The 27020-nt window shown below is 40.1% G+C and overlaps 1 protein-coding gene across 1 annotated transcript in view; it reads right to left on the reverse strand.

Moving 5' to 3' along the window:
- The window catches only part of scn4ab (sodium channel, voltage-gated, type IV, alpha, b), a gene marked incomplete at its 5' end in the record, with an annotated part of 64738 nt that overhangs the window by 18309 nt on the left and 19409 nt on the right, over positions 1-27020 (reverse strand). The window contains 6 exons of the mRNA XM_080447426.1: positions 608-716; positions 934-1056; positions 14655-14828; positions 15441-15595; positions 24709-24814; positions 25900-26162. Coding sequence (XP_080303552.1) covers positions 608-716; positions 934-1056; positions 14655-14828; positions 15441-15595; positions 24709-24814; positions 25900-26162 — 930 coding nt within the window. The remainder of the gene's footprint in view (positions 1-607; positions 717-933; positions 1057-14654; positions 14829-15440; positions 15596-24708; positions 24815-25899; positions 26163-27020) is intronic.

A 27020-nucleotide genomic window follows, 5' to 3' on the forward strand; every position in this document is an offset into this window, starting at 1 on the left:
ACCTTCTTGTCACCTGACAGGAAGGAGCTTCCCTGGTTGGTTTTAGTCCACCTTTGACGGCATCAGGATGTGACAGTGCTCCAGTCATTTAGTGCCATCTTGTGGCGACATGTTTGTTTGCACTTTGCTTTCACTTTGCAATCGTCGGGTCCACTTAGGTTTTATTATACCCACCATTTCACTGTCTGAGCCCCGAGACCCGAGACAAATGGTACCAGGTTTTATTATACCCACCATTTCACTGTCTGAGCCCCGAGACGCGAGACAAACGGTACCAGGTTTTATTATACCCACCATTTCACTGTCTGAGCCCCGAGACGCGAGACAAACGGTACCAGGTTTTATTATACCCACCATTTCAGTGTCTGAGCCCCGAGACCCAAGACAAATGGTACCGATTCCGAACCGGACCGGGAGTCCCTTATTGAGAATGGACCAGAGGCCGAGCCGGTCATGGGTCAGGCTTACCCAACGACTTCTACCACAATGGAAACATGCCATCAACGCTTTTTGTGTCCCTTTTAGCATTGATTGTATAATAATAATAATAATGCAAACTGTAATAGATCAATATTAATATTATCATTATAACAGAAATAAAACTTGCCTGCAAACAGGTTGACTCCCATGATGCTGAAGATCAACCAGAAGATCAAACAAACCAAGAGGACATTAAAGATGGAGGGGATGGCTCCCACCAGAGCATTCACCACTACCTGTAAACATACAATAAATACAACATGTACTACTGGGGGATGGCAGTGTGGCAGGGTAGCAGGTATGTGTGTGTGTGTGTGTGTGTGTGTGTGTGTGTGTGTGTGTGTGTGTGTGTGTGTGTGTGTGTGTGTGTGTGTGTGTGTGTGTGTGTGTGTGTGTGTGTGTGTGTGTGTGTGTGTGTGTGTGTGTGTGTGTGTGTGTGTGTGTGTGTCTTACTCTCATCCCCTCAAAGCGGGACAGAGCTCTCAGGGGTCTCAAAGCTCTCAGAGTTCTCATGGACTTGATGGCTCCCAGTTCAGAATATCCCAGAATGTTGGCCGTCAACGATATCAGAGAAACCTGTACAAATGCACATTAAAACTGTTCAAACTGTATTACTGCTGTTGTATTACTGTAGAACAGTTGAGAATATCCCAGAATATTGGCTGTTAATGAATAATGACAGCCTTCTTTATTTAAGGACTCCGCAGACTGTGGACTTAATAAAACAGGCCTAAAAACCTACGAAGGCCTTTTCATGTTAAAGTTGTGTAGTTACTGTCAGCAATATCCTTTTGTGCTTGGCATATGTGACTCGCCGTATTTCGAGGACAGTCATCTCGCGTGTGCTCATTTTCCACCAGAGCTGAAATGAGCAGATGAAAAAAAATCGACTAAAATATTCTAAACCCACTATAGCAATCTGGTAATATCAGGCTACATATCACTTAAATGTCAGAGCTTAACTCGGCATGTAAATATGATATAAATGAGTTAATGTGAAATGGAAAATAATAAATAAAAAATAATTTGGCTAACTATTAGCCAAATTTGGCTAATAGTTAGCTTAATTTATATTACTAACACACTGTTTTTAGCCAAACGCGGTAATGTCCGCTCTACATTAGTTATCGACGCAAGTCGCGTTATTATTCCCGTAATTTTCATGTATTGTACATCCCAAAAGAAAATGTATTAACCATGCTATGGTGCCGTAATGACTTAATGTTTTTGCAACATAATATAGTCTTTTTTACTGGTCTTGGAAAGGAGATTGCTTCCGCATTTTCTTCTTCGTTGGTGTAAACAATGACAGGGTTGCCAGATTTCTGACAGAGAAATAAGCAACCAGGTCAATGAAAACAAGCCCAAAGATTTAAGTGACTATTAGGCTACTTTTTGTTTGCTCTCGTACAGTGAGGACGTCTTTGCTGCTCGCTCTGCCCTATGCTTCCATTCTTCTGCTGATATCCATGTTTTATTTTTCTTTGAGAAACCACGAATGGATCCTGGATATTTATAAACCCATGGGACTCTATTTTTTCTATAGATACAAGCTTTTGCCATATTTCAATATACTATTTTTCAACCTCCAGTGACTGGGTACGTGGCATATAGCCAAAGGTAATTAGCATCAGGATGTTCCCGACTATTTCAATAGAGAACTACCAAAAACTGCTTCAAAAGATTGCAGTGCTGGAAACGGAATTACACCGTTTAAGAGTGAATGTGGAAGTGAATCAACATTATGGGATTCCACAGTCTCAGAGCAACGGACAAGACCGTGCCAACAAGCAGCCAACTAGCACTAGCGTGGTTTCCGAGAAACCCAGGACAAGGCCTTCTCCTGGAACACTCTCAGGGCAAAACTTGTTGGGCAAGTTAATTTATTTTAGTAATATATTACTATTACTTATTACCTTCCTTTTAAAGCAATACATTTCGTTACATATTACTGTCTGAGCAAAAGTAATATATTAATATTACATATTACTTTTTAGTTACTTTAAAAAAAAGCTACAAATTAAATAATCTAGATTTTGTATTATTATTTAAACCCCCAAAATATTTTTTGACAGAGATGGGCAAACATTTAAATTATAAGATAGGATTATAAATTACATTAATGAATCAATTGATTTACTTAAATTAATCAATTAATAAATAGACCTATTATACCTTCTATAATATAGCCTATAATGACATGACAAGACACAAGCCTCTTTCTATACCTTTTTTTAAATTAAAGTCCACAGAACAAGGACCGCATGAACAACATAGAATGCAAATGAAAGTGCTTGTAGATCTGCTATTTTCAAATAGCTGAAATGTAATAATTAATCCAAATCTACAAACTAACTTGTAACCAGGCCTGGAATTTCGTCATTTTAGGGCAAGGCCACTTGGCCTTTGGTGTTGCCATTTTTTTAGGGCACAAAGGCCAAATGCCAGGGCAGGAAGGCCATAAAAAAAAATTAAGTCCACGGAAAGAATTGAACTTGTAGGATGATTTTATTTTACTATAGTACAAGAATAACAATCTGTGAAATATAACCCATTTATTTCACAAAATAATGTGTTGGCAAATATTTGTACAAAGTTATACTGGTCTCAATATATGTCACTTTCAGCCCTGGTCTTCACTGACTGAAGTAGGGGTCACATGAATCACATTAGATTCACAGATTAGAGATTTTATGTATTTTCCCCACAAGTTATTTTCATTCAAATGAAATGTGATTGAACTTGCACTAATAATGACTTTAGTTGATTTTTCACTATTTAAAATATAATATTTCTTAATTATTAATAATTATAGCTTGCAGATTGGCTATTTTCACAATTTTAAATTGTTTTAAAATAATAATAAAAAAAAAAAACATACAAGGTTTCCATCCAACAGCGACAATATATATATAGTCCATGAGCCAGACAAGATTTCATTATCGAAAGAGTGGGCAAAACCAAACCTATATTAAATTGTTCATAGGGTCAATACGAGTAAATAAATATATGATAACCTTTCCACAGGAGCAGCTTTTTCATGGTTATCACACATTTTGTTATTTTCCCCATACGTACATGACAGGTGAAAAAAATGACACAATTTTAAAAAGAGTTATCATAATGAAACTTCCTGAGTTGATTACTTACATGAAGACAATGATTTATCGTATTACAAGTTTTCTGAAATTGTATATTTAAATATGCAAATTAGGCATTTAGTCCATGAGCCAGAGCCCCAAAATTGAGCCAGATATTGAATATTCGCTTGTTAAAAACCTTTGACTCCAACATCTTAACAAAATGAAATAAGAATGTTGACTCTGGCTTTGTCCAATGTTCCAATGTTGATTCTGGAAAGTTATGCAAATTTGGGCATAATTTCCTAATGCCTAATATGCATATTTAAATATACAATCTCAGAAAACTTGTAATACGATAAATCATTGTCTTCATGTAAGTAATCAACTCAGGCAGTTTCATTATGATAACTCTTTTTTAAATTTTGTCATTTTTTCACCTGTCATGTACGTATGGGGAAAATAACAAAATGTGTGATAACCATGAAAAAGCTGCTCCTGTGGAAAGGTTATCATACATTTATTTACTCGTATTGACCCTATTAATAATTTAATATAGGTTTGGTTTTCCCACTCTTTCGATAATCATTGCTCAATTTTGGGGCTCTGGCTCATGGACTAATAGCCTATATATGGTTCTGTATCAGTATATGAGTCAGTTTTAGCAGATTTCATTCTAATTGGCCAATATGACTGCCTATGAATTTCATGGCCTGGGTAGGTAAACCTGGCCTGGCGGAGATATGCCCTGTTGCGCACAGTAGAACATCAGGTGAAAGCAATGAACCTAAACGAGGACTGGCCTGCGCAGCGAAAACGGCTCAAACACTGTCACATTCTAGCTGCTGAAATAAACTTTCCATTTAGATCATTGTTGACAAACGAACAGAAAATGGATGTTGTTTGCAAAAGGATTATTTCTTGTCCATTTGTTTGTGAGGTGAGATCACAGCTTTTCTCTACTTTTATGTGATATTAATAGCATATAACTTTGAATTTGTTTGCAGTTAATTTCTATTGCTTACTGTAGGCCTACTGGCTATTAAGAATTTTGGGATTTCGCTGTATTTTGTCAAATGTATTGCTGTTGATCAAGACAAAATAAGCGTCGGGTTTTTGCGATTAGATGTGCACACTGCTGCCAGCAACTGACAATCAATTTAATACCTTTACTAGGCTAGATGCTGCGGCTTTGTGGGTGGATAAAAAAAACACCTTCACTTTGGTGGGTAACTCACAAAGTAACGTAGTAACGTAGTGTCATTTTAATAATATATTACAGCTTCTCCTTGTACTAATGCGTTATATTACCCGTTACCGCAATTCGGTAATATATTACGTAACGGCGTTACGTTACTAACGCACGTTACCCAACACTGCATAGGACATCATCATCCTGTTAACTGGATGCAATACCCACCTCGTTTCTCAAAGAGGCGTCTTTCCGGACTCACTGAAAACGGCTGTAGTCAGGCCTTTACTCAAGAAACACAACCTTGATCCATCGGTGCTGGGTAATTATAGACCAATTTCTAATATGCCATTTCTGGGCAAGGTCTTAGATGGTCTGACAATAAAAATGTATCCGTTCTCCTACTTCTTGATTTAACGGCTGCTTTTGATACGATTGATGACACAATTCTAATACAACGCCTGGAGTACTGGATGGGTTTGTCAGGCACAGCCTTGTTTTGGTTTTACTCATACCTAACAGGCAGAAACTATTTTGTCAGTCTAGCTGACTTTGATTCAGACAAACACGACATCTGTTCTGGTATTCCACAGGGCTCAATTCTGGGTCCTTTATTGTTCTCCCTGTATATACTGCCGCTGGGAGAACTCATCGCGATCACGGAGTGAACTTCCATTTCTATGCTGATGATACTCAGCTATATCTTTCAGTAGCTCCAGACGACCCCTGTGCTCTAGACCCATTGTTGACCTGTCTGTCCAGTATAAAATGCTGGATGAGTGAGAACTTTCTTAAGCTAAATGAGGATAAAACAGAAGTTCTGAACAGAAGTAGTGATCAGAGAGAATCAATAATAAGTAGACTTGGTAACCTGACTGTAGAAAGTAACACTACAGTAAAGAACCTGGGGGTTATTATCGATTCTGAATTGAATTTTGATACACACATTAATCATGTTACCAGGATTGCTTTCTCTCATCTTAGAAATATTGCGCGAATTAGAGACTATCTGTCGTTGGGCGATGCAAAAACGTTGATCCACGCTTTTGTTTTCTCTCGGCTTGATTACTGCAACGCACTCTACTCTGGCCTACCAAAAAAACAACTGACAGATTACAACTTGTTCAAAATGCGACAGCCAGAGTTTTAACTAAAACTAGGATGAGAGAACATATTATTCCAGATCTAGCTTCACTACACTGGTTCCCGGTTGTTTTTAGGATTGATTTTAAAATTATTTTACTAGTTTATAAAGCTCTATATGGTCTGGCACCTTCCTACCTCTATGACTGCCTAGAGAGATATGTTCCAAACCGGCCCCTCAGGTCTTCAAGTGCCGACCTGCTCGAGGTGCCTACAATGACATATAAAAAATACGGTGAAGCAGCATTCTGCTTTTACGGACCGACAGCGTGGAATAACTCCCATTACACCTAAGACACAGCCTCTGTCGATAGCTTTAAAGCACAGCTCAAGACTCTTGCTTTTAGCTGATGTTTGGTTGATTTTTAAATCTCTGTGTTGTTACCCATGTCCTCACTGTATTGCCTGATTCACTGCCTTTTGCTATTATTTTAATGTTGTTTTATGCTTTTGATTTTCTGTTTTTTTTGCTTTATTGTTAAATTGGTTGTAACTGTAATTGTATTATTGCTCTGTAAAGCACTTGGAGCTGCATTTCATGTCATGAAAGGTGCTATATTTTTATTTTATTTAACCTTCATTTAACCAATAAAATCACATTGAGACCATTGTCTCTTTTACGAGTGTGCACTGGCCAAGAGAAGAGGCAAATAATGTTACACAGCTCTGCCAGTAACAACAATACAGGACATAACAAAGAAAAACATGACATCCGTAATACCAAAAACCTACTACAAAAGGAGGCTCAGAGAGAGTCTAAATAGCACCAAATACAGACTATTAAAGGCTAATAACAACAATACATCATAAAACTACTAACTAAGATCACAGCATTTGCTACTCGTCAAAGCAGGAGCAATGGCTGGAGAGTGTGTCCATGGCAATCCTCTTAAAAGACACTAGGGGGATCAGAGAAGCCAATTTTACTCTGGTCTGTAGATCATTCCACGACCAGGGCCCAAAAAACGCAAGTTTTTTTTTCCCTGCCTCAGATGTGGTATTGGGTACGACGTAGCGCATCCAAGCATTTGATCTGAGGTTAAGCGAATTTTGGACAAGTTCAAATTTTGAACAAATGTAAGTAGGGGAATTACCAAGAATGGCTTTATAGATAAAAGCGTACCAATGTAGCAACCTGCGAGATGCTAAGGAGGACCACCCTACTAAGGAGTACAGAATACAATGGTGTGTCCTGTAGGTGGAGCTGGTAATGAACCTCAATGCAGAATGATAAAGGGGATCAAGTCTGCCCAATGTTGAGGAACAGGCGAATCGGTACACAGTGTCGCCGTAGTCGAGTTGCGACATAAAAAGGCTAGTGACCAGCCTTTTTTGTGAGGCAGGAGAAAAACAGGACTTCATTCTGTAAAAGAAGCTCAGTGTGAACTTTAACTTCTTAGCCAATGCTTCAATGTGGTGATTGAAATTTAGCTTATTGTCCAACCAAATCCCAAGATATTTGTAAAGCACCACCCATTCGATGGTTACTCCATCCAAGGTGGTGATGTTTGGGAGGATGATGTCAGTACTATTTGGAGCAAATATGATGGCCTTGTTTTTTTGACCGTTTAGTTGCAATTTTCTATTTACCAGTTCATGCTGCAAAGAGACAAAATCTGAGGCCAGGTTTGACACTGCCACATCAAAAGAAGGGGCACAAGAATACAGAATTGTATCGTCAGCATACATGTGATACTTACAATGCTTAGATGATTGACATACAGAAGAAAAAGCAATGGACCAAGAATGGAGCCTTGAGGGACTCCTTTCTCAAGGGTGATGGGATCAGAAATGGTATCGCCAAATTTGACACACTGTGTGTGGCCAACTAAATAGTTTTTGAACCAACCTAGCACATTGTGGCAAAAAACAGCATTAGAAAGGACCTTGAGCAGTACCTGAGGATCCACGGTATCGAAGGCCTTGCTCAAGTCAATGAATAAGGCAGCACAAAAAGATTTGTTACCCAAGGCTGCCCTGATGTCATCAATAACATTAAGGCACGCCGTTACAGTACTATGTTTTGCTATAAAACCTGACTGCATGGGGTTTAAAATAGAGTGTGAATCAAAAAAAACTTTTACCTGTTTTGATACTTGACCTTCTAAGATCTTTGCCAAGGCAGAGAGGTTAGAGATAGGCCTATAGTTGTTTACGTCACAAGGGTCGCCAGCCTTGAGAAGAGTGGAAACATTTGCTTGTTTCCACTCTTCAGGTAAACTTTGAGTGGATAGGGAGATGTTGAACATATCAGTAACAGGTTGGGCAATGACAGCCGATGATAATTTTAAGAAAAAAGGGTCAAGGCCATCTGGGCCAGCAGACTTTTTAGGGTCCAGGGTGGACAGGGCATGCACAACATCCGATACCAGGATGGGAGAGAAGTCAAAATTGAAATCCAAAACAACAGATGAGTCAGCGTTTTCCTTCTTGCTGAGGAGCATTGGCATTTTGCTCATCAAAAATGTGTCCCGCCCTTTTCAAATGCAAATTGAAAGCATTAGACATATTTTTTTTGTCGGAAATAAAGGACTCGCCAACCCGAATCTTAGGCGGGGAGCCTGCTGCTCCTTTCTGTTGAAGGGTTTTGACTACTCTCCAGAAGGTAAAATGATTACTGGAGGTATCAGTAGTGAGAGATAAATAATGTTCCGATCTCAACTTCCTAGTGAGGACCGTACATTTATTTCTCAAGACACGAAACAGAAGCCAATCATGACTTGATTTTGACTTTCTTGCAAGTGACCATTGCCTATTTCTTACATGTATCAGGTCAGCCAGGTCCCTAGAGAACCAGGGATTTGCTCGGTTCTTAATTCTGATTTTTTTTTGAGAGGTGCATGTTTATTCATCAGATAGAGAAACTGTTCATGAAAGAACCGAAAGGCCTCATCCATTGATGGAATTAAGGACATGCGAAACCAATCAACTGCAGCCAAGTCATGAAGGAAGGCCTGTTCAGATAAGTGTTTAAAGCAGCGCCTGATAACAGTCAGGCCATTGGTTTTGGGCAGCTTAGTATTTCTGATACAACCACTACGCCGTAGTGGTTTTACATTAAAACGATTAAAACGTTAAAACAAACATAACATGCAGAGCGTGGAAACATGCGTGCCGCCATCTTGGATCCGAGCGTCACTGTATTTGTATACAGATCCGAGCGTCACTGTATACAAATAAAGTTTATTATTATCATTATTACATGAGCACTTTAAACCTATATGCATCGGCTGCTGACCGGAAGCGCCATGAAGGACGGCCGCATTCGTACATGCTCGCAACGTTTTTCCATCTTTTTAGTATTTTTTAGCCTTCTCTTCTTTCCCTACACCGTCGCGTGTCTAAGGAGTTATGACAGACAAGCACTTATGGACATTAGCACAGCGATTACACACAGAATTCCGGACTTTTTTGCTGAAAACCTTCCACTCGGCTGGGTGGGGGGTGGGGTCCCCTTTGTTCCGGCTGGATCAACAAACCCCCGACGAAAAAGACCGTGGCGAAGAGGCACTAGAGCGGGAGTTCTCGTAAGAACAACAAAACGTGGATATAAACCTGCACTGCCTTCAATCCTGCTAGCGAACGTTAGATCTCTGTGTGAATCAAGAACAGTGACCACTATGGACGAATTACTGGCGCGCGTTAAATACAACGCAGAGACGAGGAGGACTAGTATTGTTGTGCTAACAGAGACGTGGCTAACGGAGTTAGCATCTGATTCTTCTATCACTCCTCCTGGCTTCACCGCGTATAGGAAGGACAGAGATCCTGTACTGAGCGGTAAGCAACGTGGGGGGGGAGTTTGTGCCTTGATCAACAACAACTGGTGCAAAGATGTTAAAATCCTAGACAGTCACTGCTCACCAGACCTTGAACTTTTAATCATAGCCTGCCGTCCTTTCTACCTACCACGCGACTTCAGCATCGTGATTGTAGCCGTTGTTTACATTCATCCTGGAGCTAATAAGGACACAGCTATGAGGGAATTACACCAGGCGATCAGTGCACAAGAAAATCGCCACCCGGACTGCGCAGTCATCTGCCTAGGCGACTTCAACCGGACAGACTTAAAAAAGGTCTTTCCCAAATTCCACCAGCATGTCGCCTGCAGTACCCGTGGTGACAATATTCTTGACCACTGCTACACGCCCTTCAAGGATGGATACAAAGCTCTCCGCCGCCCACCGCTAGGAAGCTCTGACCACGACGCCATCCAGCTGCTACCTGCCTACAAACAGAGGCTAAAAAGGGAGCCGGTCGTTGAGAAGGAAATCCGAATCTGGTCTGAGGACACAGACGCTATGCTACAATCCTGCTTCTACCAGACTGACTGGGGGATGTTTAAGAACGCCGCTGGGAATAACATCAACGAACTCTCAGACTCAGTCACTGGCTTTATCAGCAAGTGCATAGATGACATAGTCCCAAAAAAGACAGTTCGGATCTATCCCAATCAGAAACCATGGATGGACAGCGGAGTACGTGCACATCTGCATGAACGGGACGCTGGTTTCAAATCTGGCGACGTGGAAACGCGCAACACGACGCGCGCGGCCCTAAACAGCGCCATCAGGAAGGCGAAAAAGGCCTACACAAAAAAGATGCAAGACAAACTCAGCAGTGGCGACATCAGGAGCACATGGCAGGCAGTACACACCTTGACAGACTGCAAAACAAGAACCAGAAGCGAGGTGAACCCGCCTGCCTCCCTCCCCAACGAACTGAACACTTTCTACGGCCGGTTTGAGATCAGCTCCAACCGCGGCAGCCAAGCAGGGCCATCAGCAGCACCAGCAGAGGAGAACCCTCCTCTAACCATCTCGGAGAGAGAAGTGCGTACAGCCTTCACACGGGTCAACATCCACAAGGCAGCCGGACCTGATGGGATTCCAGGCCGGGTCCTTAAGACATGTGCAGACCAGCTGGCGGGTGTCTTCGCTGACATCTTTAACCTCTCCCTCTCCCTGGCTGTGGTCCCTGCGGGGTTCAAAATGTCAACCATTGTGCCCATTCCCAAAAAGGCCAAAGTGACATGCCTGAACGACTGGAGACCTGTTGCTCTCACCCCGATCGTCAGCAAGTGTTTCGAGAAACTGGTGAGGGAATACATCAGCTCCACGCTACCTGCCTCGCTGGATCCGTGGCAGTATGCATACCGCAAAAACAGATCCACCGACGACGCTATTGCCATGGCTCTCCACACCGTCCTCTCGCACATGGACAACAAGCTGCTGAAGGACAAATATGTACGTATGCTGTTCGTGGACTACAGCTCAGCATTCAACACCATTGTCCCAGCAATACTTGACAAAAAGCTCAGACACCTAGGGCTACACCCAAGCATGTGCGACTGGATACAGGACTTCTTGTCCAACCGACATCAGGTGGTGAGAATGGGCAGCATCACATCCGACCCCCTGACCCTCAACACCGGAGCACCCCAGGGATGCGTGCTGAGCCCTCTCCTCTACTCCCTGTACACGTATGACTGCATAGCCACACACGTCTCCAACACCATCATAAAGTACGCGGACGACACGACAGTGATAGGCCGAATCGTCAACAACGACGAGTCTGACTACAGAGAGGAGATCAAATCACTGGCACACTGGTGTCGTGAGAACAACCTCTCTCTTAACGTCGACAAGACCAAAGAACTGATCGTGGACTTCAGGAGGCCGCGGAGAGACCATGCGCCCATCCTCATCGACGGTGCTGCAGTGGAAAGGGTCAGCGAGTTCAAGTTCCTCGGAGTACACATCGAGGAGGACCTCAAATGGGAGACGCACTCCACACACGTGAGGAAAAAGGCTCAGCAGCGACTGTACTGGCTCCGCCGCCTGAAGAAGCTCGGAGTAGGACGTCGCATCCTCAGGCTGTACTACAACAGTTCTGTTGAAGGCATCCTAACAGGCTGTGTCACGGCCTGGTACGGGAACTGCACTGCCCGAGAAAAGGTCAGCCTACAACGAGTAGTGCGATCGGCAGAGCGGATAATGGGAATCGAGCTCCCAGCGCTCCAGGAACTGTACAAAAAGCGGTGCGTGGTCAAAGCCAAGCGCATCATCAAGGACAAGCACCACCCAAGTCACAGACTGTTCAACCCCCTACCACGACCGCAACCGGGCAAGGGGCTCTACCGCAGTATCAAGAGTTCCACCACCAGATTTTGGTGTAGTTTCAATCCAACTGCTGTCAGAATGCTGAATGGGGCATAAGCCTGGATGAGTTCAGCAGCCTGACAGCAGGCGGCGCAGACTTTTCTGGCTCTTCCTGAACACACCTGTGGATTATACCAGGGACAATTACTTGGACTTTAGCCCCCCCCTCGGACACACCTGTGGACTACACCAGGTACAAATGACTTTTGTTGCACTCCCTCATGGAGCTACATGCGGATTATACTAGGGTCAGTCCACTCTAGGTGGACACGCACTGACCTTTTGCACCTTAATCCCTTGTATAACGCACTGACTTTTTTTGGGTCTTTCTATTGTGCTCCTTTTCCTCTAAGCACCTTAACGTCCTTTGTCTATCATGCACAGTATAAGTATAACATGCACAGTATACAATACATTGCTGCTATGCTCAGGCACCTTAGTTTAGTTTTTTAGTTTTTTTATTATCTCAGGTAATTTGTAAATATGTAGATAACTTGTCTGGCCTTCTGTTGCTCTCTTGTTTTTGATCTCCTTCCCACCTGCCCCCCACCCTCTTCTTCTCCCCCCCCCCCCCCTCTTCTTTCTATGGAAACTAACGTTGCGATGGGAACGATGTACAAAAAAGAATTTCACCCACTTTTTACCTTGTAAACCTGTGATGTGACAATAAAACTGATTCTGATTCTGATTCTGATTCTGATTCTGATTCTATTTGGAAATAGCCGATCTACAAGCTCACAACAAAATGATAATAACATATAAGAAGCAACTACCAATATTTACAACTTTACAGAAAACAAGGTCGCTTATAATTAGCATACATGGCAACACTAGTTGGTGTGTGTGTGTATGTGTGTGTGTGTGTGTGTGTGTGTGTGTGTGTGTGTGTGTGTGTGTGTGTGTGTGTGTGTGTGTGTGTGTGTGTGTGTGTGTGTCACCATCTATTACATCTGTCTCTAGTTCTAGAACCTCTGTTAAACACATTACCATCTGTCTGTAGTTTTAGAACCTCTGTTAAAACACCTCTAGTTTTAGAACCTCTGTTAAACACATTACCATCCGTCTGTAGTTTTAGAACCTCTGTTAAACACCTCTAGTTCTAGAACCTCTGTTAAACACATTACCATCCGTCTGTAGTTTTAGAACCCCTGTTAAACACCTCTAGTTCTAGAACCTCTGTTAAACACATTACCATCTGTCTGTAGTTTTAGAACCTCTGTTAAACACCTCTAGTTTTAGAACCTCTGTTAAACACATTACCATCTGTCTTTAGTTTTAGAACCTCTGTTAAACACCTCTAGTTTTAGAACCTCTGTTAAACACATTACCATCCGTCTGTAGTTTTAGAACCTCTGTTAAACACATTACCATCCGTCTGTAGTCCTAGAACCTCTGTTAAACACCTCTAGTTTTAGAACCTCTGTTAAACACATTACCATCTGTTTTTAGTTTTAGAACCTCTGTTAAACACATTACCATCTGTCTGTAGTTTTAGAACCTCTGTTAAACACCTCTAGTTCTAGAACCTCTGTTAAACACATTACCATCTGTTTTTAGTTTTAGAACCTCTGTTAAACACCTCTAGTTTTAGAACCTCTGTTAAACACATTACCATCCGTCTCTAGTTTTAGAACCTCTGTTAAACACCTCTAGTTTTAGAACCTCTGTTAAACACATTACCATCTGTCTTTAGTTTTAGAACCTCTGTTAAACACCTCTAGTTTTAGAACCTCTGTTAAACACATTACCATCTGTCTGTAGTTTTAGAACCTCTGTTAAACACCTCTAGTTTTAGAACCTCTGTTAAACACCTCTAGTTTTAGAACCTCTGTTAAACACATTACCATCTGTCTGTAGTTTTAGAACCTCTGTTAAACACCTCTAGTTTTAGAACCTCTGTTAAACACCTCTAGTTTTAGAACCTCTGTTAAACACCTCTAGTTCTAGAACCTCTGTTAAACACATTACCATCCGTCTGTAGTTTTAGAACCTCTGTTAAACACCTCTAGTTTTAGAACCTCTGTTAAACACATTACCATCTGTCTGTAGTTTTAGAACCTCTGTTAAACACCTCTAGTTTTAGAACCTCTGTTAAACACATTACCATCCGACTGTAGTTTTAGAACCGTAGGCAAAGAGTTCCAAAGGGTTTCCCCCTTAACTGAGAAGGCAGACTGTCCCAATGTGTTGGATCTTGTGGGAACAATACAGTCACCATTAGTTAATGCTTGTGTAATTGCTCTACCAGAGCTCTGACGACTAGCAACCAGTCCAGAAAACAGAGGTGAGACATGATTATGTAAACATTTACATAATGCACACATTTACATAATTCTACTATGTACATATAATGTTTTATATTATGATGATATTGAATGTTTTGGTGCTATTTTATATGTTGATGAATTGAATACCTAGGACCCCAATGGAAACAACTTTTTGGGTGTTATCCTTTCAGACAAAGTGTTTGACTGAACTCTGTGCTGTTTTCACATTTCTGTCTAATAAAATATTCAATCAATAGTAATAATAATAATAATAATAATAATAATAATAATAATAGAAATAATAAAAATAATGATAACAACAATAACTTACGTCTACTATCAGAAAGTCCAGCCAACACCAGGCGTTAGTGAAGTAGGTCTTGAATCCATAAGCGACCCATTTCAGAAGCATCTCTATGATGAAGACGAAGGTGAACACCTGGTCAGCGTATTCTAGGATGATCTTTATCACTCTCCTCTGTTCCAGGTAGATGTCTTCAAATGCCTAGGGTCAAAGATCAAAGGTCATATTCTAGGATGATCTTTATCACTCTCCTCTGTTCCAGGTAGATGTCTTCAAATGCCTAGGGTGAAAGATCAAAGGTCATATTCTAGGATGATCTTTATAACTCTCCTCTGTTCCAGGATGAGGTCAAGACGGGACTACAAAACTGAAATCTTACATTACAGGGCTGTGTCTGAAATCACACACACGCACGCAGGCACGCAGGCACGCACGCACGCACGCAGGCACGCACGCACGCACGCAGGCACGCACGCACGCACGCACGCACGCAGGCAGGCAGGCAGGCAGGCAGGCAGGCAGGCAGGCAGGCAGGCAGGCAGGCAGGCAGGCACGACAGACAGACAGACAGACAGACAGACAGACAGACAGACAGACAGACAGACAGACAGACAGACAGACAGACAGACAGACGGACAGACAAAGGTTTACAAAATGTAGGAGCTCAGTGGAGTAGAATCATCATTATTATTGTTATTAATATTATAATATTTACCATTATTTGTATTATTATTATTATTACTATTATCTTATTATTATTATTATTATTATTATTATTATTATTATTATTATTATTATTATTATTATATTTACCAGTGCTCCACTGCTCAGCAGAATCATGAAGATGATGAAGGTTTCAAAGTAGTTGTGTTCCACGATGGTGAAACAAGTTCTCCTCAAGTTCCACCAGGATTTACCCCGACCCTCAGATACGTCTATGTCCAAGCATGGGCATCTCCTATAACAATCTGAAATATGCATACACATATTACATTAATATAATATATAATATACCACAACCCCCTGATATGTCTGTCCAAGCATGGGAAGCTCCTATATTCATCTGAAATATACATACACATATTACATGAATATAATATATAATATACCAAAACCCCCTGATATGTCTGTCCAAGCACGAGGCATCTCTAATATATTAAAGCAGCACTATGTAACGTTCCTCTAATATATTAAAGCAGCACTATGTAACGTTCCTCTCATCTCTAATATATTAAAGCATCACTATGTAACGTTCCTCTAATATATTAAAGCAGCACTATGTAACGTTCCTCTCATCTCTAATATATTAAAGCATCACTATGTAACGTTCCTCTAATATATTAAAGCAGCACTATGTAACGTTCCTCTAATATATTAAAGCAGCACTATGTAACGTTCCTCTAATATATTAAAGCATCACTATGTAACGTTCCTCTAATATATTAAAGCAGCACTATGTAACGTTCCTCTAATATATTAAAGCAGCACTATGTAACGTTCCTCTCATCTCTAATATATTAAAGCATCACTATGTAACGTTCCTCTAATATATTAAAGCATCACTATGTAACTTTCCTCTAATATATTAAAGCATCACTATGTAACGTTCCTCTAATATATTAAAGCAGCACTATGTAACGTTCCTCTAATATATTAAAGCAGCACTATGTAACGTTCCTCTCATCTCTAATATATTAAAGCATCACTATGTAACGTTCCTCTAATATATTAAAGCATCACTATGTAACTTTCCTCTAATATATTAAAGCATCACTATGTAACGTTCCTCTAATATATTAAAGCAGCACTATGTAACGTTCCTCTCATCTCTAATATATTAAAGCATCACTATGTAACGTTCCTCTAATATATTAAAGCATCACTATGTAACTTTCCTCTAATATATTAAAGCATCACTATGTAACGTTCCTCTAATATATTAAAGCAGCACTATGTAACGTTCCTCTCATCTCTAATATATTAAAGCATCACTATGTAACGTTCCTCTAATATATTAAAGCATCACTATGTAACGTTCCTCTAATATATTAAAGCAGCACTATGTAACGTTCCTCTCATCTCTAATATATTAAAGCATCACTATGTAACGTTCCTCTAATATATTAAAGCAGCACTATGTAACGTTCCTCTAATATATTAAAGCAGCACTATGTAACGTTCCTCTCATCTCTAATATATTAAAGCATCACTATGTAACGTTCCTCTAATATATTAAAGCAGCACTATGTAACGTTCCTCTAATATATTAAAGCATCACTATGTAACGTTCCTCTAATATATTAAAGCAGCACTATGTAACTTTCCTCTAATATATTAAAGCAGCACTATGTAACGTTCCTCTAATATATTAAAGCAGCACTATGTAACGTTCCTCTAATATATTAAAGCAGCACTATGTAACTTTCCTCTAATATATTAAAGCATCACTATGTAACGTTCCTCTAATATATTAAAGCAGCACTATGTAACGTTCCTCTAATATATTAAAGCAGCACTATGTAACTTTCCTCTAATATATTAAAGCAGCACTATGTAACGTTCCTCTAATATATTAAAGCAGCACTATGTAACTTTCCTCTAATATATTAAAGCATCACTATGTAACGTTCCTCTAATATATTAAAGCAGCACTATGTAACTTCTCTTCTACCCCGGATTTGAACCTGATTTCCTGCTTACTCTTTACCAATGAGCTAATGGAACCTGCCTGCTTGCTCAGGGGATAAAAATAATCGTGTCAGATCCTGTGTCTAATAATTCATAACTTAAATATAGGAGGATATCTGGCCATAACTCTAATAATTCATAACTTAAATATAGGAGGATATCTGGCCATAACTCTAATAATTCATAACTTAAATATAGGAGGATATCTGGACATAACTCTAATAATTCATAACTTAAATATAGGAGGATATCTGGCCATAACTCTAATAATTCATAACTTAAATATAGGAGGATATCTGGACATAACTCTAATAATTCATAACTTTAATATAGGAGGATATCTGGCCATAACTCTAATAACTCATAACTTTAATATAGGAGGATATCTGGCCATAACTCTAATAATTCATAACTTTAATATAGGAGGATATCTGGCCATAACTCTAATAACTCATAACTTTAATATAGGAGGATATCTGGCCATAACTCTAATAACTCATAACTTTAATATAGGAGGATATCTGGCCATAACTCTAATAATTCATAACTTTAATATAGGAGGATATCTGGCCATAACTCGCTCCACAGAGTGAGATGCTTTGTTGGTGCCGGTGGTTGTTGGTAGGACTGGTGAGCCGTGGACTTGGAGTTTGATCCTGACTCGGGGCGTTGCACTGTTCGGTCACTACCTAATGTATTTATTTTTTAAATTTTTATCCCACGATTTTGCAACCCTTTTCCACCCGGTGACAATTTTTCTAAGTGATCCTGGGCACTACACTCCCCCCACCAGCCTAGGGAGCCCAGGGCCGAGCTTATGCCTCCTTCAATGCATGAGAGCCGACTGACCTTCTTGTCACCTGACAGGGGGAGTTTCCCTGGTTGGACGTAGCGCGTGGAAGAAACACGTTATTCCAACCAGTTCCTTTCCCCTCCATCAGGCGCCCTGGCTGACCAGGGGGGGGCAGTACAGAGACCAGGATTACTGCATGTTTTTGTGAGGGTAACTACCCTAGGGAACACGGGGAGAACATGCAAACTCCACACAGAAAGGCCCTTTCGCCAACACCCCACCTAGGGTTAGAGATGCACCGATACAGGTTCTTTTCAATTTCGATCCAATCCGATATATTAATTTGGATATTTCCCAATACCCGATACTTACAGTAGGCTACCTAGCAAAAACTTTAAATACAAAAAATGCATTACCTTTCAATTAAAGCCATTTATTAATTTTAGGATAGGCTTCAGTTCAAATAACAGAGTGCAGTCAGTGCAACTGAGTGCAAAATGCAATGGCAACTCTTTGAAATACTTCAAATAACAAAACTATCAATCAAGTGCCTTACTGTGCAAATACATACAACTGGCAAATACAAAAAAAGTGGCAACAAGTGGCTTGTTTTAACAAATGAACAAGTGCCTGGCAGTACAAACTGCAAATACTTAAATGGCAAATACAAAAGAAGTGGCCACTCCTTAATTGTTTTTACAGAATATTTTAAAGTGTAATAACAGTAGAAAAACAAATAGATCTATCACCAAAAGAAAATACCCACAAATAATAAATACAAATTTGCATAGCTGCTTCTTAAAAATGTATTAAACACAACATAAATAAAATATTGTAGGTCTGTTTTAATGCAGCAGCAACCACTGTAAACAAGGAGACCACATCTCTCATTGTGTAGTTTCACTACTGACATCTGGTCCTCTGACCAATGTCGCTAATCAGTCTCTCACAGTACATTGGGTGAGTGCGGAGAATTATGCTTTTAACAGCGCGGTGCTGCAGGTGAAAGAGTGCAGGGGCTCACACACCAGCGATTTGATTAAAACCACAATGAAGGAGATGCTGGATAACTGGAAGATCACGCTGGCTAAAGTAGGCCTACATGTGGTTTTGAGAGACAAGTAACGCAAGTAACATGAAATAGGCGATCCGGTTGATAGTTTGGGCTGCTTGGCACAGACACTGCAGCTAGTTGTTCACGAGGGGATTCTCTCCCAGCGCAGTGTACATGATGCCCTTGCTAATGCAAGGAGAATAGTGACTCATTTCAAACATTCTCAAGTTGCACAGTCAGTCCCGCTTTGAAGACATTCAAACAGAGCTATGGCAGGACACAAAAAGTCTTCAGCAAGACGTTCAGACAAGGTGGAACAGCTCGCTGTATATGATACAAAGCCTACTGGAACAGAATATACGATGAAACACTTTTTCCACCCCTTGGAACATTGGCTTCACATACTGTACATTAGTGTTTAACACCGGGATTCCCGGGATGCAGGAATCCCGGGAATTCCGAGGTTATTTACCTCCCGGGAAATGGGTTCCCGGGATCCCGGTGTTTTTATTTTTCTTGTTAGAAATGAATACTAATTAGTAGAAAGGCCTATCTACAGCGCGGAGGAATTACTATTATAATTAGCCAAGTTACTTGCCGCGTTGCCAACCAGGGCAGGGTCCCATTGTCCCGTTGTGAACCAATATGGGACGCACTGAATGTAACAGTAATGAACAAAATAAAACACAAGTGGCCGTGATCCCCCCTGCTTGCCCTGCGCACGCTGATTTCACCGTTTCCTCTGCTGTCAATACGGTAGACACCAGTTGACTAGTTGAGATTCAACATCAAGTGAAACGCTGCATAAACAGTGGGTAGGTTTGATTTCGAGCCTATATTCCAGCTTAAAATGTGCGCAAGCCAAGCAATGCTTTTGATAGAAGAGAGACTGGAGAGCTGGAGAGAGAGAGCAAGAGAGAGTGCGTGCGAGAGAGAGAGAGAGAGAGAGAGAGGGAGAGAGAGAAAGAAAGTATTAGACCGATGTGGTCCGATTTTTTTTATCATCACTAATGTAGCCTACCCTACCTACACTTGAATTTTAGAATGTTCAAACTACCATGTTACTAGAACTACCCAATAGAACAAGTGAACTGCAGCTGTCTGTCTCATTGATTGTCAGTGGCAGCGCATGCACGTGCACATCAAAATCACACTACAAAACCCGACTTTGATCAACAACAAAATAGATTAATACATTTGACAACATACTATATAAAATTGAGTCTCAATATCCAGCAAGTAGCCTCATATAAATTAAAAACTGCAAAAAAATTACAAGTTTAGGCTATCAATATCCTACAAAAGTAGAGATAAGCTGTGACCTCACCGGCGCTCTGATGGACAATAAATAAATAATCCTTTTGCAAACAACATCCATGTTCTGTTCTCTTATCAACAATGATACAAATGGAACGTTTATTTCAGCAGGTAGAATGTGATAGTTTGACATTGTTTGAGTGCGTTTTGGGTGCACAGCGCAGCTCCTCGTTTAAGTTCATTGTCTTCACCTGCTGCTGTGCTACTGCACAACAGGGCAGATCTCCGCCAGGCCAGGTGGCCCTACCCAGGCCCATGAAATTCATAGGCAGTCAAAGTAGCAAATTAGAATGAAATCTGTTCAAACTGACTCATATACTGATACAGAACCATATATAGACTATATATTGTCGCTGTCGGGTGGAAAAACTGTTCATTTTAAAAATGTCAAATTGTGAAAATAGCCAATCTACAAGCTATAATTATTCATAATTAAGAAAAACTATATTTATTGATTTAAAAAGGAAAAGGTCTGAAAATTCCCAGGAATTAAAATTAGCTATTTCCCGGAAAATGTTAAACACTACTGTACATTGCACTTTGCTCTGCTGCTTTTTGGCGTCTCAAATGTAAAATATCTCCAAATTTAAGACATGTTTTCTTTGTTTGTGCTGGCTCCACCAAACGAAAAAACTTTCTTCAGCAATGCCACTGCACGTTTATAGGTAAACGGAAGACTCGCCCCAAAACACATGGCCCCATTGTTTTTTTCGAGGACCAGTGGTTCTTGTATTTGTTTTATTGAGGATAAGGTTAGAATTAAGGCTTTGGCCCCGTTTTAATAAGGTTACGTTTAGGAATAAGGTTAGGTTAGGCATAGTTTACTGAGGTTACGTTTATGAATACCGCCGTATTTTCCCCGGGGTGACTGTGTTTTTGAACGAGCGTTTTTGGTATTCAGTCTACAGGCTTCCCATGCTGTGAAGCTGTGAGAGAAGTTTGTTGGATAAGACTGTGGGATCGTTTTATTGAATAATAATAATATGCTAAAAGGTTTGACTATGGGCTTATGGGCGTGATTATATTATATATTTATAAACCAGAGACTTTTTTTTTTATCGGAACGTGGATCGGTTACGTCATGTTCTATGTCCGCTACGGTATCGGTGCATCTCTACCTAGGGTATGGGTACTGATGACGTGGAGAAGAAGACACTCCCCCAGCGCCCACAGCGTCCCCGGCGGGAATCAAACCCAGGACCTTCTAGCTGTGAGGCGACATCGCTACCGACTGCACCACCGTGTCCCTGCTACCTAATTTATATGCATATATGTTTATGTATATGTTTACATTGTGTTTTTGAATGTCTTATTCATTCGGCTCAATGAGGATAGGCAAAGGTTAGTCCAGTTCACATAATGTTTCTATACAGTATATTTATAAATGTATTTATGTTTATGAATATTTATATTTATTCTTCTTCATGTCATGGTTAGGGTCAATTCAGTTCACAAACAGCTGCCTGTAAGTACTACAACCACCAGCAGAGGGCAGCAGTCACTGACAAACAACAAGGGAGTTGTAGTTCCTGTAAGCATTCCCTGTATTGATCTACTGAGAACTACATAATGTAGTAATAATAATAATACATAATGTAATAATAATATTACATAATGTAATAATAATAATAATACATAATGTAATAATAATAATACATAATGTAATAAGAATAATAATACATAATGTAATAATGATAATACATACTAATGTCATAATGATAATACAGAATGTAATAATAATAATACATAATGTAATAATGATAATACATAATAATGTAATAATAATAATACATAATGTAATAATAATAATAATACATAATGTAATAATAATAATACATAATGTAATAATGATAATACATAATAATGTAATAATAATAATACATAATGTAATAATAATAATAATACATAATGTAATAATAATAATACATAATGTAATAATAATAATAATAATACATAATGTAATAATGATAATACAGAATGTAATAATAATAATACATAATGTAATAATGATAATACATAATAATGTAATAATAATAATAATACATAAGGTAATAATAATAATACATAATGTAATAATAATAGTACATAATGTAATAATGATAATACATAATAATGTCATAATGATGCATGTGAACATACAAACAATATAAAACTAAATAATAGGATTGAATGTTTTTTTGAAAAAACTGATGCTAATCGTCACTAAACTAACAGAATTCTGCAGCACACTGTGTGTGTGTGTGTGTGTGTGTGTGTGTGTGTGTGTGTGTGTGTGTGTGTGTGTGTGTGTGTGTGTGTGTGTGTGTGTGTGTGTGTGTGTGTGTGTGTGTGACAAGAGTTGACCTTTCTGAGATCTGCTAGTGATTAGATTGCTCTCACATCTTGCACGCACGCGCGCACGCGCACGCACACACACACACACACACACACACACACACACACACACACACACACACACACACACACACACACACACACACACACACACACACACACACACACACACACACACACACACACACACACACACACACAGTAGCAGAGGAAGTCTTCTCTTACAACTCAACAGGTGCAGCATTCTCACCCCCTTCTCTCTCTCTCTCTCTCTCTCTCTCTCTCTCTCTCTCTCTCTCTCTCTCTCTCTCTCTCTCTCTCTCTCTTCTCTCTCTCTCTCACACACACTCTGTGTGTGTCTGTCTCTCTATGTCTCTTTCTCTCTCTCTCTCTCTCTCTCTCTCTCTCTCTCTCTCTCTCTCTCTCTCTCTCTCTCTCTCTCTCTCTCTCTCTCTCTGTAGCAGGTGTATCTGTCAACATGAAAGGATTAGGAGAAGTTGAGGGTGGGGCTGATAGTGTAACTATTTGAACTTTGACCCCAAGTTCCTGAGCTTTTTGGAAACAGCTGCTGCATCTGTATGTCTGTCTGTCTGTCTGTCTGTCTGTCTGTCTGTCTGTCTGTCTGTCTGTGTCTGTGTCTGTGTCTGTGTCTGTGTCTGTGTCTGTCTGTCTGTCTGTCTGTCTGTCTGTCTGTCTGTCTGTCTGTCTGTCTGTGTCTGTGTCTGTCTGTCTGTCTCTCTGTCTTTGTTTGTCTGTCTGTCTGTCTGTCTGTCTGTCTGTCTGTCTGTCTGTCTGTCTGTCTGTCTGTCTGTCTGGCTGTCTGTCTTGCTGTCTGTCTGGTGTTTTCTCACAAATTCTAAGTTAAAGTTATTTCCTACGTGGGTTTAAAGCAATAATGAATTTAACATGAAGGTTAAGGATGATTCAATATTTTATGTATATATATATATAATTTAATATAGTATAAGAATAGTATAACTATCTGTGAAATATATCCCATTTATTTCACAAAATAATGTGTTGGCAAATGACCAACATTTGTACAAAGTCATAGCCTATTGGTCTCAATAATATTTCATTAAAATTAAATGTGATTTAACACTATTAATGACCTATATATAGCCTATATATGGTTCTATATCAGTATATGAGTCCGTTTTAGCAGATTTAATTCCAATTGGCTACTATGACTGCCTATGAATTTCATGGGCCAAGGTAGGTCAACCTGGCCTGGCGGGGATCTGCCCTGCTGCGCAAAGCAGAACAGGTGAAGGCAATTAAGTTAAACGAGGCGCTGCACCAAAAACGGGCTCAAACAATGTCAAACTGTCACATTCTATCAAACAATGTCAAACTGTCACACTCTATCAAACAATGTCAAACTGTCACACTCTATCAAACAATGTCAAACTGTCAAATTCTATCAAACAATGTCAAACTGCTGAAATAAACTTCATTATCATTGTTGACAAACAGACAGAACATGGATGTTGTTAGTAATAAGTAATAAAGTAATAACAAGTATACTATAAGTAAGTAATAAGTAATACATTCATAAAAGAACATGGATGTTGTTAGTAATAAGTAATAAAGTAATACAATAAATAAGTAATAAAGTAATACAGTCAAAGGTTTTGCTAAAAGGACACATAAAGATCTTTGTTTACAGTATCTCATCTTATTTTTTTATGCAGTGCAGTGATCCCCCCCCACAACCCCCCATAATAAAGCTCCCCTAACTTAAATGTCTTCCCACGGATTGTGTGTGTGTGTGTGTGTGTGTGTGTGTGTGTGTGTGTGTGTGTGTGTGTGTGTGTGTGTGTGTGTGTGTGTGTGTGTGTGTGCGCGTGCGTGCGTGCGTGCGTGCGTGTGCGTGTGTGTGTGTATATTCTTACCATCAGTGCAACAGACTTCAGGGATGTTGTTTTGTTCTTCTTCCTCCTCCTCTTCCTCAGGTTCAAAAGTTTTCTGTATTGTACTGCACAACGATGAGTCATCATCCTGTTAATGATAGTATTATTATTGTCTCCGCCAGGCTGAAAGGCATGGCGAGAGAGTATGTTTTGCCCCCTGTCCGTCCGTACGTCCGTCCGTGTGTGTGTGTGTGTCCTGTCTGTCCGTTAGCAACTAATCTCCGGCACCGTTAGCCCGGTCGCTGCGAAACTGTGCACACCCACTCCCTGGATGCCAATTCAGAACCTCTGCCCCAAATGTTTCACATGGTTCTGTCATAGCGCCACCAGGAGGCCGATTTGTGCAAAACCCTTTTTTTTTTCATTACTCCTACAGCTTTTATCCAAACGTCATGCAAATCGGTACACAGTATCTCTATAGTCATTCGATCAACCCGTATCTGTCCCATTTTTCATATTCCATCCTTATTGGCTAAGGTTGGCTTCCAAAGTTTGCAGGATTGGTCCGTTTTGGAACAAAATGCCTCAAATCATGAACGCAGCTTGACATTTCCATGAAATTGCACACACACATTCCCACTAGACCGAGGAAGAAATGCCACTTGAAACATTTCAAATCAGCCTCATGGTGGCGCTATAACAGGCCAATTTTCTTTTTTAACTATAACTGCACCGATCTGCGTGAAACTTTGCACGCACACTCCCTAGAGGCCAAGGAAAAACATCTGCACTGCATTTTTCACATCTGCTTACTACAGCGCCACCAGGAGGCCGACTTATGTAAAATACTTTTTTTTTCTTCAGATTCTGTTACACAGTATCTCCATAGTCATGTGATTCTGTGGGTCTGTCCGATATTTCATATTCCATCCTATTTGGCTTACAGTGGCTTCCAAAGTTTGCAGGATTGGTCAGTTTTGAACAAAATGCCTCAAATCATGAATGCAGTGTCTTTAATGTATGTCCGATTGCTGTGAAAGGCCTAAGAAGAAATGACACCCTTTTCACATTGGGCTATTATAGCGCCACCAGTAGGCCACAATAATCTGACCTGGCGGAGACCTGTGCTCCGGGGAGCACTTTTTCTAGTTATTATTATTATTGTCTACGCCAGGCCGAAAGATAATACGTTAACGTTTAAATATTAATATAGTATATATAATATATACTCACTTTAAATATTTTAACTTTCTCTACATCTCTAATCTCCATTTCATCATCATCGTCATCGTCATCGTCATCGTCATCATCAGCATCATCATCATCTGATTCTGCCGTTGCCATGGGAACCTTCAGAGACACTATGCTGCTGTAGTTACTGGTCTGGTTACCATGGTGACCTGCTGTGATCGACATGACCTCTGACCCCGGCTGGTTGGAGGTCACATGGTCCAAGGACAGGTACTCCTTCTTGTCCTCTGCTACTTCCTGTTCCTCTGCAACAAAAACACATGTACGTATGGTTTACACACACACACACACACACACACACACACACATATATATATATATATATATATATATATATATATATATATATATATATATATATATATATATATATATATATACTTAGACCCACCCGAAGTGAATTGTAACATCCGTGGCCATGAGGTGGCGACGAGCTAACAATGCTAAGCTACTAGCCTCGCTACTTTTGTGTATATCCGTTGTCACGGCAACCTAGCTGGTGCGTGTCTTTATTATTAATAGGTAAACCTCGACTATAGTTGACTACCAGTGGGTCAATGTTAGTGGTGGAAGAAGCACTCGGTAGTAGCAATACCACAATATAAAAAAACACTGTTAAAAGTAAAAGGCCTGTGCTCAAAATGTTACTTGAGTTCAATCAAAGTAAAAGTACAAAAGTATTTTCATCAAAATATACTTAAGTACATAAAATAAAAGATCGGCTTGTAGATCGGCTATTTTCAAATAGCCCATGTATAAAATACCTAAAAAATGTACTTAAGTACATTTTGTAGCAGTGGGCAACATTTTAATTGTGTTGCATCAAATTTCTATCGAGTGGACAGCTAACTGAACGGTGTCAATGGGGGAGTGATTAGAGGAGTGGCTACAGTGGATACAATCACGACAAAACAACAAACAAACATGGGTCACAACTGCTACAGCTCTGTCACTCACTGGGTCTGTACATCGTTAACGGTAGACTCCGAGGGGAATCCTTCGGTAGATATACATACAGCTCATCCCTGGGAAACAGCACGGTAGATTACTTTATCACGGACATAAACCTGGCATCGCTCAGACCTTTCACAGTCAGCCCGCAA

This window comes from Gymnoscopelus braueri, assembly GCF_963280865.1.
Source record: "Gymnoscopelus braueri genome assembly, chromosome: 13".
NCBI lineage: Eukaryota > Metazoa > Chordata > Actinopteri > Myctophiformes > Myctophidae > Gymnoscopelus > Gymnoscopelus braueri.